The following is a 15,882-nucleotide window of genomic DNA, read 5'->3' as shown; positions in this document are numbered from 1 at the left end:
TCTGTGGTCTCCAGCCTATTGCAAACATTTTTTAGTATGTGTTAATCACTTTGAGAAACTATGAAAAGGGCTAATATCCTCCTTGGTAAAAAGTATTTAACTTTTGGGACACCTGGTTGGCCCAGTCGGTTGAGTGTCCCAACTCTTGATTTCGGTTCAGGTCATGATCCCAGGGTCGTGAGATTGAGTCCCATGTCAGGCTCAGGACCCCCATTCCTGCTCCCTCTCCTCCTCCCCCTCCCCTTCCGCCCCTCTTCCCCACTCGTGCGTGCTCTGTTTTTCTAAAAATAAAAAAATAAATTTAAAAAGCATTTAACATTTGAGACTTTTTTTTTTTTTTTTTTTTTTTTTTAACGTTTATTTATTTTTGAGACAGAGAGAGACAGAGCATGAATGGGGGAGGGTCAGAGAGAGAGGGAGACACAGAATCCGAAACAGGCTCCAGGCTCTGAGCAGTCAGCACAGAGCCTGACGCGGGGCTTGAACTCACGGACCGCAAGATCACGACCTGAGCCGAAGTCGGACGCTTAACCGACTGAGCCACCCAGGCGCCCCAACATTTGAGACTTTTAAAAATGTCAGGAGTTCATTTGAAATCAAATTTAGTGAACTATAGAAATAATCAAGTTGTAAACACTTTGTATAAATTAATTAGCCCAACATTTTCCTCATAATTCATCAGACTTCGGGCAGTCCCAAAGAAGTTTTGAAAAATGTTTTGATCAATAACAGTATAGGTTGAATAAATACATAACTTCCCAGGGGCTTATATTACAAGTCTTATTAAACCTTTATGTGTTGTTGTTGTTTTTTAATTATTGTAGTTATGTTTGAATCAATGAGTCAGTAGACCTCAGTAAGTCTAGGCTATACAAAAATAATAATAATAAATGCTGTTTGTCTTCTGGATGGGGTGGGGAACAGCTATATTACAGGTAAAAAAGAAAAATCAGACAAACTGTGTTCTAGATTGCTTCTTTTTTCCTCATTCTCATAGATGCTCGTTGCCAACATTGATTTGGGTCCTACTATTTTGGACATTGCTGGATATAACCCAAATAAGACACAGATGGATGGGATGTCTTTATTGCCCATTTTGGTGAGTATAAAGCCTTCAATCAGGCCTGAGCCAAGACTCTGAAATAAATTCCAGGGTGTATAAATTTAGACTTAAAAATTTAAATCTTAAACTATTAAATTTGGGGAACAAAATAGAATTTTTCTCTTCTCTATGGTGGGAAAGAGTTTTCTAAAAGACTGGACCACATATAAAGAGTTCTGTATCCTCCCTTCCCTCCCCACTGCCCCAAAAAGAAACCATCATAAACAAAGTGAAGACAGGTGACAAACTGAGAAAATAGTTGCAACATACATGAAAAAGGGTACTTGGTCCTAATAGATGAGTTCTTAGAAAGCAGAGATTAATATCCCAGTAGAAAAGTGGGCAAAAGAAGTAACTTAACAACTCATGGAGAAATGAGAAATGGCCACAGTAAATGCAAAAACATTGCTCCAGTGCTCATCCAAGAAATGCTTAACCGAAGGAGGCCTTTATTGCCTACAGTACTGGCAAAGATTACAAAGATTTATACCCAGTATTTTCAGAAGTCTGAGAAAATAAAAACTACTCACACTGTGTTCACTGAAGTGTGATCAGTATGAGCTGTCAGGAGGCTAAAGGTCTTTAACAAGACCTTTCACTTCAGAATATACACATTAAGAGGCTCCTGGCTGGCTCAGTCAGTGGAGTGTGCGACTCTTGATCTTGGGGTTGTGAGTTCGAGCCCCACATTGTGTACAGAGATTACTTGAAAATAAAATCTTAAGGAAAAGAAATACATTAAGCAATTCCATCTGGGAATTTATTCTAAAGGAAACACATTTAACTCAAGAATATTTGGGCACCTCCTGTTTGTCTGGCACTGCACAGAGCTAAGGATCTGTGGAAGGATCAATATTAAGTTGGGAGGATCAGTATTAAAATGTGCTGCGGTTTACGGTGACTCATTATAGGTGACTCTTACTGGTCTGAACCTGTTACGACATATTATTAGGTAGTATATGCTTCATACGAGAGGACTCCTGTCACTCACATAAGTTACGAGATAGAAGAAATCCCCGTGAACTCATCACCTTGTTTAAGAAGGCAGGTATTCCCAGTGCTGGTGCATCCCCCCCGTATGCCTCTCCCCATCCTGCCTGCCTACCTACCTACCTACCTACCTACCTACCTACCTTTGTATGCCCCGTGGGAGTGATCCTTTTCCTGAATTTCATGGTTACCATTCTCTGGATTTTAATTTTTTAGTAATGATGTACATATTCCTAAACGAAATACCTTAGTTTTGATATTGTTTTGCACTCTAAAAATTATACCCTACTGAATGTAGTCTGGGACTTTTTTCAACTCAGCATTGTTTCCAAACTGATACATGTTGTTCACAGATGCCTAATTTCCATTGTATGAATGCATCACAACTTAATTACCTGTTTTGTCAGTGGATAAACCTTTCTGTTATGCTAGTTTTGTTTTAGGAACAGTGCTGTTAGAGCATTTTTATATATTTCTTCCAGTGAACATGTGTGTATATACCAAGGTATGGGAACTGCACATTGTTCTCTTCTACAGATATTACCAAGTTATTTTTATAAAGAGGTCATTAATTTACCTTCCCAGCAGCAACGTATGCAATTTCCCTTTGTTCTATATGAAACTGTCAGCTTAATTCTTGCCAATCTAGTGGTTTAAAAAGACCAAAACTTTATTTGGTCCTACTACTGTGTGTGCATTTCTTTCTTTATTAATGAGATGAATCATTTTAACAGCTTACTTGACTTAATTTGTACAGTTTACTGAAGTTGACAGTTCAGTAATTTTTGGTATATTCAGAGTTGTACAGCTGTACCATAATCTAAATTTAGAACATTCTCACCTTCCCAAAAAGAAACCCCAGATATATTAGCAGTCTCCCCCCACCTTCGCTCCCTCTCCCAGCACCAGGCAAGCACTGATCTACTTTCTATTGCTATAGATTTGTCAGTTGTGGCCATTTTGCATAAATAGAATCATATGTGGCCCCTGTGACTCGTTTCTTTTCCTGAGTATAATGTTTTCAGAAATCATGTCGTAGCATATATCGGTATTTCATTCCTTTTTATTACCAAATAATATTCCATTGTATGGATATGTCACATTTGTTAATCCATTCCTCAATTGATAGGTTGTTTTCCCTTATTGGCTACTGTGAATAGCGCAGTATTCCCAGTATACCCCTGGGAGTAGAATTGCTCTTTCGTATGGTGACTTATGTTTAACTTATTGAGGAACTGCCAGACTATTTCTTAAGCAACTGCACCAATGGTGTATAAGGTTTCAAAATTTGCTATATCCTTGCCAACACTTGCTGTTATCTTTTTATTACTTCGTAGCGGGTGTGAAATGGTATCTCCTTGTGGTTTTGATGTGCACTTCCCTAACGACTGATGATGTTGACCATCTTGGCATGTGTTTATTGGACATCTGTGTCTTCTTTGGAGAAACGTCTGTTCAGATCTTTTGCCCATTTTTTAATTGAGTTTTTGATCAGTGAATCCTTTTTCATTTATGCTTTTTATGTTGCTTCCCTTGTGAAGTGCATCTTTTTGCCCGTGATGTCCTCCCTGTTTGTGACTTGTCCTTGCTCTACATTAAGATATGAGAACACAGGAGTTAAATGTATAAATCCTCTCTTTTATCGTTGGTGTTCTTTGTATCTTGTTTATAAAAAGGCTTCTGAACCTCGAGATCAAAAACAATTTTCCTAGGTTTTCTTAGAATAGTTTCATACTTCTCCCTCTTACACGGAAGTCTTTGGTGTATCTAGAATTGGTTTTTCTGGCATGGTATGAGGAATTCAGTTTCATTTTTTTCTCTATAAATACTCCATTGTTTTTTCTGTTCCACACATGTATCTTTCCTTGTACCAGTATCATTTTTGTCTTGTTATAAAGCTGTGTAATTAAATCTGTAAAGGCACACCTCTGTCATTGTCCTTGTGAGGATCTTAGCCACCTCTCATACAAACTTTAAAGACCACTTTTCAGATTAACTGAAAAAATTCATATTGGATTTTTGGTTGATATGCTGAATCTATAGATCAGTAAAAGGAAAATTTACATCTTTTAATGTTCTCCATACAAACTTTATACTATCTGTCTCCTTTCTAGTTAGGAAAAAAACCATTTCACTATGGGGATGAAATTACTATGCAGTTGACCCTTGAATGAGTATGAATTGTGTGGGTCCACTTACATGCAGGTTTTATCCAATAAACACTGGAAAATATTTTGGAGATTTGTGACAGTTTTTAAAAACTAGCAAATGAACTACGTAGCCTAAAAGTATTGAAAAAATAAGAAAAGGTTAAATATGTCACACATGTATAATTTATATGTAGATACTATTTTATTTCTTACTACCATAAAATATACACAAATCTCTCATAAAAAGTTAACACTTATCAAAACTTACACAGGGGCGCCTGGGTGGCTCAGTCAGTTGGGCGTCCAACTTCAGCTCAGGTCATGATCTCACAGCTCATGAGTTCGAGCCCCACCTCGGGCTCTATGCTGACAGCTCAGAGCCCGGAGCCTGCTTCAGATTCTGCGTCTCCCTCTCTCTGCCCCTCCCCTGCTTGCATTCATTCATTCATTCTCTCTCTCTCTCTCTCTCTCTCTCTCTCTCTCTCTCTCTCTCTCCCCTCCCTCCCCCCGCCTCTCAAAATTAAATATTAAAAAAAAAACTTCCACAGAACATACATGACACCATTCGAGAGAAGTGTAAAAAAATTTAACAAGGCAGGATTAAACCATAAGTGCATAAAATTAACTGCAGTACATACTGTATTTTTGTATAATTTCCTAGCCACCTCCAGTTGTTGTTACAGTGAACTCAAGTGTCATGAGTATCTGCTTAAAATGCCATGTGGTGCTAATCATCTCTGCATGAACAGTTTGTCTCTCTAGTAAACTGGGTATGGTGGTAAATGATTTTGGTTCTCGTGTATTTTTCATTGCCTTTAATATAATACCATAAGCCTTGAATAACACCATGGGACTCTTACAAAGTGCCACCTGGGATGCTAGAAATGCTCCCAAGAAGCTGAGAAAAGTCATGACATTATAAGAAAAAGTCGAATTGCTGGATATGTACTGTAGATCAGGTCTGCCGCTATAGTTGCTCACCATTTCAAGATAAATTAATCTAGCGTAAACACCACTGTGGAAAAAAAATAAAAAAGGAAATTCGTGAGGCCATTACTGCAGCCATGCCAGGAGGCATGAAAACTTGACACCTTTTGCAAAATACCTTTTTATCTGGTATTGAAAATAATAGCTTTTATGTGGGTACAGGATTGCTATACGGAAGACATACCTATAGACTCTTAAAGTGATTCAAGAGAAAGCAAAGTTATTATGTGACAACTTAAAGCAAAAGGAAGTTGAAGGATCTAAAGCTGGAGAATTTAATATCAGCCAAGGGTGGTTTGAAAATTTTAGAAAGATATGTGGCTTAAAAATGCCAATGTAACAGAAACAGAAGAAGCTGCTTCTGTCAACCAAGAGGCAGCAGACAAGCTCCCGATGCCATTAAGAACATCCTTGAGAGTATCTGCCTACACAGGATTTTAATGCAGACAGAGGTTCCCAATTCTGGAGAAAAAATGCCATGAAGGACATGTATTAGTAAGGAAGAGAAGGAAACACCAAGATTTAAGGCAGAAAGGGACAGGCTAACTCCTGCTGTTTTGTACAAATGCAGTTGGGTTTATGATCAGGACTCCTGAGCCTTGAAGGGAAAAGATAAACACCAGCTGCCAGTTTTTTGGTTGTACAACAAGAAGGCCTGGACAATGAGAACCTTTTCCTGGATTGGTTCCATCAATGGTTTGTTCCTGAAGTCAGGAGAAAGTACCTTGCCAGTAGGGGACCGCCTTTTAAAGTTCTTTTGATATTGGACAATGAGGATGACCACCCAGAACCCCATGAGCTCAACACTGAAGGCATCAAAATGGTCTCCTTGCCCCCAAACAGTGTCTCTAATTCAGCTTTTAGATCAGGGGGTCATAGGACCTTGACTTTCAGGGCTCATTACACACATTACTCTGTGAAAGGATTGTCAACACTATGGAAGAGAACCCTGCCAGAATATCATGAAAGTCTGGAAGGATTACACCATCAAAGATGTCATCGTTGTAGAAAAAGCTATAAAAGCCACCAAGGCCAAAACAATAAATTCCTACTGGAGAAAACTGTGTCCACATGTGCCTAACTTCACAAAATTTACAGTAGAGGAAATTGTGAAAGAGATTGTCTATACGGCAAAAAGGAGGGGTGGAGGGCGGGTCAAGGGTTTCAAGATACAGATCTTGGAGGATTGACACTGGACAGTCTGGCAGAAGGGTTTCCATTATTCAAGACTGCTTTTAACGTCTTCAGTGCCATGGACCCTTCCATGATATAGGCACTGAAGCTAACGTAAACAGTGGAAGAAGGATTGGTACCATATGGAAACGGTTTTAGAGAAATGGCAAAAAAGACAAAAATTACACTGTATTTCATAAAGTTATACTGAGTGCGCCTGCCTCCCCTTCTACCTCCTCCAGTGTGGAGACAGCAAGACTGGCCTCTCCCTTCCTCCTCCTCAGCCTACTCAACAAGATGCTGGGATGAAGACATTTATGATGATCCTCTGTCCTTAAAATAGTCATCATGCCAGACGTTAAACTTGTGTAGGTTTTTGTCTTTGTGTAAAAATCTAGTAACTGTAAGCAAGAAATGTATCAACAGCATCACTTAAGTATTTACTGTGTGGAATGTTGTGTACAAGGCTTCTACGGACATGGATGGCCTATCCTTACGTAGGCATAAGGTGAGTGATATTTAAAGTAAAATTAATGTGTTAGTTTTCTTGCCATTTGTGCTTTCAAAGAATAACGTTACCATGCCCTGTGCCTCTCTCAAAATTGGAGAAACTGGGTGTCAGCCTGTCACCGCTGGTAAGAGTTTTTTAATGTAACCATATTTTCAATGCTGTGTTATGAATATGCCTGTAATACTGTGTGCCATAAATTTTGGCCATAAAAGTTATATAATCATCCATTAAGCTAGGCTACTGTGAAGCGTTCGTGTCAGCTGTACTAGGTCACCATAAAGCAGCCACATTACGTGTTGCCAATGCATGAATCGTTATACCCGTAAATAGGAGGGGTTTTTTTTCACATTTTTTCATTGTTGTTAAAACTTCTAAGTTTATTTTGAGAGAGAGCGAGCTGGGGAGGGGCAGGGAGAGAGGAAGAGAGAGAATCCCAAGCAGGCTCCGTGCTGCCAGCGCAGAGTCTGATGCAGGGCTCCATCTCATGAACCAGGAGATCATGACCCAAGCTGATATCGAGTCAGACGCTTAACCAACTGAGGCACCGAGGCGACCCTCGTTTTTTCTTTTTTCATGTCTAGTGTTACCAATATGTGTTACGTGTACAGTGTGTTATATCCCTTAAGGTGCTGACAGATCATCTCGTAAACAGATGACAAGCTTACGATGCGAGAAATACAGTACCATAAATGTATATATTCTCTTCCTCGCGATTTTAATATTTTCTTTTCTCTAGCTTTACTGTAAGAACGCATCATATAATAGGTATATAAAGCATGTTAATTGACTTTGTTGTTAGTAAGGCTTCCGGCCAATAGTAGGCCATCAGTAGTTGAGTTTTTAAAGAGCCAACAGTTAGGGGCGCCTGGGTGGCGCAGTCGGTTAAGCGTCCGACTTCAGCCAGGTCACGATCTCACTCACGGTCCGTGAGTTCGAGCCCCGCGTCAGGCTCTGGGCTGATGGCTCGGAGCCTGGAGCCTGTTTCCGATTCTGTGTCTCCCTCTCTCTCTGCCCCTCCCCCGTTCATGCTATGTTTCTCTCTGTCCCAAAAATAAATAAAAAACGTTGAAAAAAAAATTAAAAAAAAATAAAATAAAAAATAAAGAGCCAACAGTTACACGCGGATCTTCAACTGTGCAGGGTGTCAGTGCCCTTAACCCCTGTGTTGTTGGAGTGTCAGCTGTCGTTAATTTCTCTGCATTCTTGTGGAAGCACTGCTTAGGATTCCACCCTTCTCCTTGTTCCTGTTTTGTTTTGGAAGTTACTCTGGTGAGACCGCTGGTGTATGAAGGTCGCAGAGCAGCTCGCAGCCCTAGCCTGCCCCGATTCAGGAGCTGCTGGCTGCATGCGGCTATTTAAGGTCACAGGAATAAAGCGAGGATTCAGTTCCTATGTGTCACTAGCCAGACTGTTGAACAGCACAGATACAGTACATTTCAGTCAGAAAATTCTGGATGGTGCTGCTAGAGATGGGAGGTTGGCACACCCCTGTGAGCCAAATTTAGCCCACCCCCATCTTCCATAGATAGTGTTATATTAGAATACAGCCACGTTCATCCATGTATGTATTTTCTAGGCCTGCTTTCCTGTACAACAGCAAAATCAAGTAGCTGCAGCAGAAACTATATAACCACAGACCCTAAATAGTATCTGGCCTTTGACAGAAATGTTTAATGACGCTTCCAGACCATTAGTATCACCTGGAGACTAAAATACAGTAGTCACCCCTTATCTGTGGTTTCACCTTCCACGGTTTCAGTTACCCATGGTCAGCCACAGTCTGGAAGCAAATGATCTTCCTCCTGATGTGTTATTAGAAGATCAGTAGTAGCCTAATGTTATGTCACAATGCCTGTGTCATCCCCCTCAGTTCATCTCATCACGTGGGTATTTTATTCCAAGAAGGATAAGTACAGTACAATAGATATTTCAAGAGAGAGACACCACATTCACATAACTCGTATTACAGTATATTGTATTTGTTCTGTTGTTATTGTTAGTCTCACTGTGCCTTTTTTATAAATTATATTTTATCATAGGTATGTATGTAATAGGAGTAAACAGTATCTATAAGGTCCGGTACTATCCACAGTTTCTGGCATCCATGATGGGGGAGGATCTTAGAATGTACCCTCCACAGATGAGGGGGAGACTACTTACTTTTGCTTGGGTCCCATCCCCAAGATTATGGTTGATTGACCTGTGATATAACCTGGCTGTTGGGATTTTTAAAGCTCTCCTTGTGATTTTAATATTCAGCAAAATTTTGAGACAACTGATGTAGACTTCTCAGATACTCTTTTCTCGTCTGCATATTAACGATGCACAAGTGTGGGGTTTTAAAGTCCACTCAAGTTTGACAGATAAGGTATTCCCCTGACTCCCAGCTTCCACAGCTGAGAGTTGGTAGAGTGGGTACCTGCAGAGGAGTTGATGGCTTCTGAAATCCTGTGACTTAACGATTTCTGAGACCTTAACCTGTGTGGGATTGTTCAGGCTTCATTATAGGATAGTGGGTTAGTAGACGCGTTCCTGTCTGTGCATCCCCCTTTCCAGGCAGCTGTGGCGTTCCGAGGCCTTGAACAGGCTACCAGTCCTTCCCACTGTGGTCAGCAGGTTAAGTGGGTGCGCTGAAGTCCTTAGAGCAGCAGTTTTCACACTTGCATTCATCAGGAATGGTTTCCCGCCCCAACTAGGAATGAAGAACTTGCATTTGCAGTAAGTCCCCACCTGATGCTAATGCTGCTGGGGAACACACCCTGAGAACCACTGTTTCAGAGTGTGCTTCTCAAGTTTTACTGTGCATATGAATCACCAGTGGATCTTACTGAAATACAGACCATGGCTCATTAAGGGTAGAGTAGGGCCCAAGATTGTGCATTTCTAACAAGCTCCCAGGTGTTACTGATAGACTGCTGTTAAAAATTCAGCTGAGTAAAGGTAAAGATCAAATTGGCTTCATTCAGTGATTTATTACTTGGGCAGTGGCTCATCTGGTAATAGAAAGGAGCTCCACCAAGCTATAAAAAAGCAAAGGTTTTTAAAGGCAGAAAGAGGGCAGAAAAAAGTCGTTAGCGAAGAATGCATCATTTCAGGCATGGTAGCCCTCCTAAGGGGAATGGAAGGGCCCAGTGGGCAGATTACCTCACTAGTACTGACCAGATAATTCCAGGTTGACTGGTTACAAGTACAAGGTAGGGGGGAGGGGGGGCTGTAATTAGGTATTAAGTCTTGGTTTGCTGACGTGGAGTTTAGCACAAGTGACTCCATTTTGGGCCTGTTGTCTCTTTTTTTTAATTTTTTAAAAATTTTTTAATCTTTATTTTTGAGAGAACTGTTGTCTCTTTTTAAATATGCGTATATATGTATATGTATATATATTTTAATCTTTATTTTTGAGACAGAGAGTGTGAGCGGGGGAGGAACAGAGAGAGAAGGAGACAGAATCCGAAGCAGGCACCAGGCTCTGAGCTGTCAGCACAGAGCCTGACGCGGGGCTCGAACTCACAAGCCGTGAGATCATGACCTGAGCCAAAGTTGGACGCTTAACCGACTGAGCCACCCAAGCGTCCTGTTGTCTCTTTTTTTTTTTTTCTTCTTCTTCTTAACAGTTACCCCTTTTTGATCAGACTGTCAGCTTAACTGAGAGTGATAAGAATTTAAGGCATTAGTGTTGTTCTCAGATACTGCTCTATAGTTCTCACAGCTTTTGTCCATCCTTTGTGTGGTATTCATAGGTCATGACATCTTTTGCTTAATCTCTGTGATATTCACAAGCCACAACTTCAGGTTCATAATCTTTTTTTTTTTTTTTTTAACGTTTATTTTTTGAGAGAGAGAGAGACCAAACACAAGCAGGGGAGGGGCAGAGAGAGGGGGAGACACAGAATCCGAAGCAGGCTCCAGGCTCTGAGTGGTCAGCACAGAGCCCGATGCAGGGCTTGAACTCAGGAACCGTGAGATCATGACCTGAGCCAAAGTCGGATATTTAACCAACTGAACCACCCAGATGCCCCCAGGTTCACACTCTTTGAGTCGATCATTCTTTTCACTCCTTTTCTGACATTCCAATCTTGGAGAGATCATTTGCTTGATGGTTAGTGGCTGTGAACACACATTTAATTCTTTTGAGAGAATACAGTGCACCAGGAAGATTATGATGATTATTATGGACAGGATAATTCCCAATGTTTGTAGTCCCCAAGACCCAAACCAATCAGAATCTGTCAAAAAAAAAAAAAAAGATCCCACTGAAAGTCACCTTTTTGAGCGAAGTGGCTTGTTCAGGAACCTTACACAACTGAGTTTCAACTTCCCCAGAAGTGTTACTCCAGCTACAGTATAGCCATAGCACAGAAACCTCTGTGTTAAGCTAAAATACAATCAAGGGCTATTCTTTTAACAAGAACAACTTTAGCCAGAGAGTCTAAGGAGCTTTTTCTGGAAGCTATTGTCTTCTGCTTTCTCTGCCCCTCCCCTGCTCCCATTCTCTCAAAAAAAAAAAAAATTTTTTTTTTTTCTTAAAGAGTGGAGAGGTTTCCGTCGTATTCTAATTTATATTTACTAATAACCAGAAAAGTATCTGCCAAAGGAGGTGATTTCTTTTTTTTTTTTTTTAATTTTTTTGTTTTTAACGTTTATTTATTTTTGAGACAGAGAGAGACAGAGCATGAACAGGGGAGGGGCAGAGAGAGAGGGAGACACAGAATCGGAAGCAGGCTCCAGGCTCTGAGCCATCAGCCCAGAGCCCGACGCAGGGCTCGAACTCACGGACCGTGAGATCATGACCTGAACTGAAGTCAGACGTTTAACCGACTGAGCCACCCAGGCGCCCCAAAGGAGGTGATTTCTGAGTCATGAATGTCTCCTGGTAATTTCTTTCTAACTTGATATATAAATCAAGAGAGTCAACCAGTGAGGTGTCTTAGTTCACTGTGGAAAGTCAAGGGCACAGTTAGATAATCTAAGACATTGCCCGGCTGTGTGCCAGCTCTCTCAGCATTCATAGGCCCAAGGAGAGTGAAAACCACCACAAAGACAGACTGGATCAGGGCACAGATCATCTCTGTTTAAGTGGTAGTGTTAATGGATCATTCACAGGATTTGCTGTGTGTAGCTGTTCAAACAGGGGACAGTTAGGTTTTTAGCACATAGGGAAAGAAAATCTCCCAGCCTGAAATAGTCATTCTAAATGCCTTGCAGAGGTGAGTGCTGCTGGTGAGATATTTCCGTGAAAAGGGACAGGTCTGACCTACATAATCATGAGAACGTGAGGGAGCAAGTGTACTAAAATTTACATAAATACTTGGGTCTGGATCCGGCACATAACAGTCGTAAATGGAGAAATGTGAAACAAGGCAGAGGATGTTCTAGCTCTAAGAGTCGAACTTGGTAAAAGGCTTCTTGAAGGGGTGGGGTGAGGGGCTCGATCATGGTTTGTAGTAACATTGGGAATAGAAGAGAAATTGGTCACAGGGGACACCAGAGGATCTCTAGCATCATGGGTAGATCAGAATCTTTGATGACAAATCCAGCAGTCTGAAAGGTTACCTTCCTTAGCACTTCCCTGAGAAATAACGGATCAAGCATGTTATTTTTATGGGCCAAGACGAGAGTAAAGGAAAAGAGGGGAAGGTAAAAAAATTTCATGTTCGGTTAAAAGTATGAAGTCTTGGTCCAGGGGGAAGCAGTCTACTTTGATGTCATTTGCTTGTCTTCCTCATCAGTTTGATTTGGAGGTTTCCAGTGTCTGTATATGACCAGATGTCAGGTGGAGCCTTCTTAAGCTGTGAGGTGTATACCCAAGGCTCAGTGCCTTCTAGTTTTGCAGCAGTGTTAGTGATCAGTAACCACTTGGGGAGGACCTTTCCAGTGGGGCTTGAAGGCTGTTTTCTTATGATGTTTCCAGGACATTTATTCACCAGGCTCTAAGACTGTGACCCGACAGGATCCTTGAACTGGGATCCAGGAAAGCTTCATTAACCTATTGATAATAGGCTTTAGCAAAAGATGTTAAAGACTTACAATATCATGTCAGGCTAGCTTGAAACAAGGCATCAACAGAAAGTTGTATACCAATAGACATTGGTCTACCAGTAACTGTCTCATGTAGTAGAATGAGTTCGTTTCCCAAAGTGGGTGCTATGAATAGTCGTCAAGGCCAGAAGCGATGCCTTAGGTCAAAGGAGTCCAGTTTTTCAGCAAGTTTAGAGATTTGTAAGTTTGAGGATCCCATTCGTTCTCTCAGTCTTGCCTGATATAATCGAGGGTGATTGGGACAGTGATCATTTCAAGAGGTTTGCAAAGCTTTCATTAATGCTTGTATGATTTGCCCATTGAAGTGGGTGACTCAATCACTGGTGATTACAGAAGGTATACTCGAAGTGGAAAACAAGTTTTCTAACAGTCTTTCTGCTGCTATAAGGGCATCAGCTTTGCAGCAGGGCAAGGCTTCAACCTATCTGGAAGACATACATACAAGAAAATATAACCCATGCTAGGTGAAAAATGAATGAAATTCAGTTGCATTTCTGCAGAGGGTCTGGAAAGAGGAGGTTTGAGTTCTCTGAGAACAAAAATAGTTTTTTCAGGATTATGGTCCTGATAGGTCAGACATTTATAGTTCTTTAAAGAAGTTTCACCACCGATGTTTTTTATAATTTGCGTCATCTTAAATGCACCATGGTTGGTGAAGGAATGCAAAAGCCACAAAATGGGATTTGCCAGGGAGCCAGGAAGAAAGGTCTTGATTTTCCGGTAACCCCAGTCGTTTATTAAGTTTACAACCATTGTCTTCCAATCTTAATTTCTCTGTCTCGGGAACAGAATGTTGCCACGTTGCAAGGATGAGACCTCACCCTTTGCCCCACATGGCAAACTTCTGGCAACAAGATGTCATTTTTTGTAGAAGCAGAATAGACTTGATCCACATGTGCCACAACCTGTACAAGTTCTGTCGCTGCTACCTTTGCATGAAAGCCAGCTAGGGTATTTCCCTGATACTCAGGTTCAGTCTTTTTAGTGAGAGCCTCAGTTTTGATGACAGCAGTTTCAGAGGGTAAAAGAATGGCAGTAAGGAGTTTACTTGCCCATTTTTGATTGGGGTCCCAGTGGACATAAGAAAACCCCTATGTCTCCAGAACATCCCCAAATCATGGGCCTACTGGCTCTCGGTGTAACAGTTCTACCTTTCAGGAATTTGCATGCTGAGGTGGGGGCATAGAATAGAGCTCTGCTTATTGGGCCGAGTGAGCTTGTGGGAGATTAACAGCATAACCTGCTTGGAAGTTCCCTTTCTCGTATTTATAGTGTGACCCATCAATAAATAAAACTACTCAGGATTAGTCAAAAGGGGGATGGATGTCTTGTAAATCAGGACGCAGTGTCACAGAATGGGACATTACTACCCCACAGTCCCGGGCTCCCTTGCTCAGGCAGGGGCAGTAAATGGAGCAGGATTAAGAATGTCCTGACAGTTACGATGCAGATGAGGGGGTAGGAGTCGAAAGAGTTCCTAGGAGGTTAGTCTGCTTGCAGAAAAGTGTTGGAAGTGTGAATCCTTTTGGAATTACAAAGGCTTTAAGCTGTGTTTGGGTTGTGTAAAGAAATGTCATTTCCTAAGCTTAAATTCACCAAGGCTTCTAACTGCTGCTGGATCTGGAGCCTTACGGTGGCTGCACAGCTCTAGCAGGGGAGTCGAGCTGTATGCTGTAACAGGCCTGTATTTATTGCCTTCTTCTTGCATCAGCATTTCTTGTGCTTGATGATCTCTTTCACACACAAATAAGACGTAAGGGTTTTGGTTTGGTTGGTTTGGTATCTCTAGGGTGGACGGTTCTTCTAGTGCTTATTTTAGTTTTAAAAAGGCCCGTTCATGTTTATCTTCCCATTCAAGGGGTTCAGGGACTGATGTCTCGGTAAATTCATAGAGTGGGGAAGCCAACAGAGAAAAATTAGGAACCCGTAATGTGTAATAGCCAGCTAGGTTAGAAATCCACAAAGCTATGCTTAGCTTAATGCTTTCTGGAGATAACTGGATTCCTTTCGTGCTTAGATTATGACCTAGGGTAATCAACAACGTCTAGAAATGAGATTTTTTTCCTCAGAGACTTTATGTCCCTTTTCACCTAACTGCTACAGCAAGTCCGTGGAACTCTTTATGGAGACCTCTTTGGTAAACAAGCATAGAAAGAGATGGTCTGCATATTGTAAAAGGATCGATTTCCCAGGAACTGGTGGAGGATGAAATCTTGGTGGAATACATGGGGGAAATAAGGGACCTCAATGAATCGTTGAGGCCTGACTATCCAGGTGTATTATTGATTGTTCCAAGTAAAAGCAAATGGATATTGGCTGCTGGAGTTCACAGAGATGCTGGAAAAGGCTGAACAGGTGTATAACAGCTAACCATTTGAGTCTGGTAAAACTTAGGTATTTGAATTTGGGACAACTGGGAAATGGGGAAAACTTGTTAATAGCTCTCAAGTCCTGGACAAGTCACCATCCTCTCCCATTGGGTTTCCAGACTGGCAAAATCTGCCTGTTGCAGGGGCTGGAACAGGGAATGATTAACCCCTGGGCAAGGTGTGAGGCCTTGGATAGCCTAATGCTTTAATGGATATTGGGGCAACATAAGAATAGGTTTAGTCCTATCTGTGAATTTCTGTAGGCTCTGCACTTGTTATCCTCCCAATGTCAGAATTAGAAGTGGCCCACAGATTTTCAGGCATCTCAGTTAAAATAGGGGATTTTTGTTGGAAGTCTTCCTCATTTATATCAATGGAAGATCAGGTTCAGGTTGGTCAGGAAATTGTAGGGTGAGGTCTTATTAGAAGCAAAACTTATTGGCCCTTTAAATTTAGAAAGGAGGTCTCTACCTAATACATTGTGGCTATATCACAGAGCCAAAAAGAAGGCTTTTTAGTAAAAGGTCGCAAAGTCGTTTGTCCTGGTTTGAGGTAGAAATTCTG

At 41.2% G+C, this 15,882-nt stretch overlaps 1 protein-coding gene across 1 annotated transcript in view; it reads left to right on the top strand.

Moving 5' to 3' along the window:
* Window positions 1-15,882, top strand: part of GNS (glucosamine (N-acetyl)-6-sulfatase) — a 55,509-nt gene that overhangs the window by 25,374 nt on the left and 14,253 nt on the right. Inside the window, exon 10 of the mRNA XM_060657067.3 lies at window positions 998-1,099. Coding sequence (XP_060513050.3) covers window positions 998-1,099 — 102 coding nt within the window. The remainder of the gene's footprint in view (window positions 1-997; window positions 1,100-15,882) is intronic.

Source organism: Panthera onca, chromosome B4, assembly GCF_046562875.1.
Source record: "Panthera onca isolate mPanOnc1 chromosome B4, mPanOnc1 haplotype 2, whole genome shotgun sequence".
NCBI classification, from domain to species: Eukaryota; Metazoa; Chordata; class Mammalia; order Carnivora; family Felidae; genus Panthera; species Panthera onca.
The sequence above is the reverse complement of the archived record's forward strand: the minus strand, read 5'-3'. Positions and strand labels throughout refer to the sequence as shown.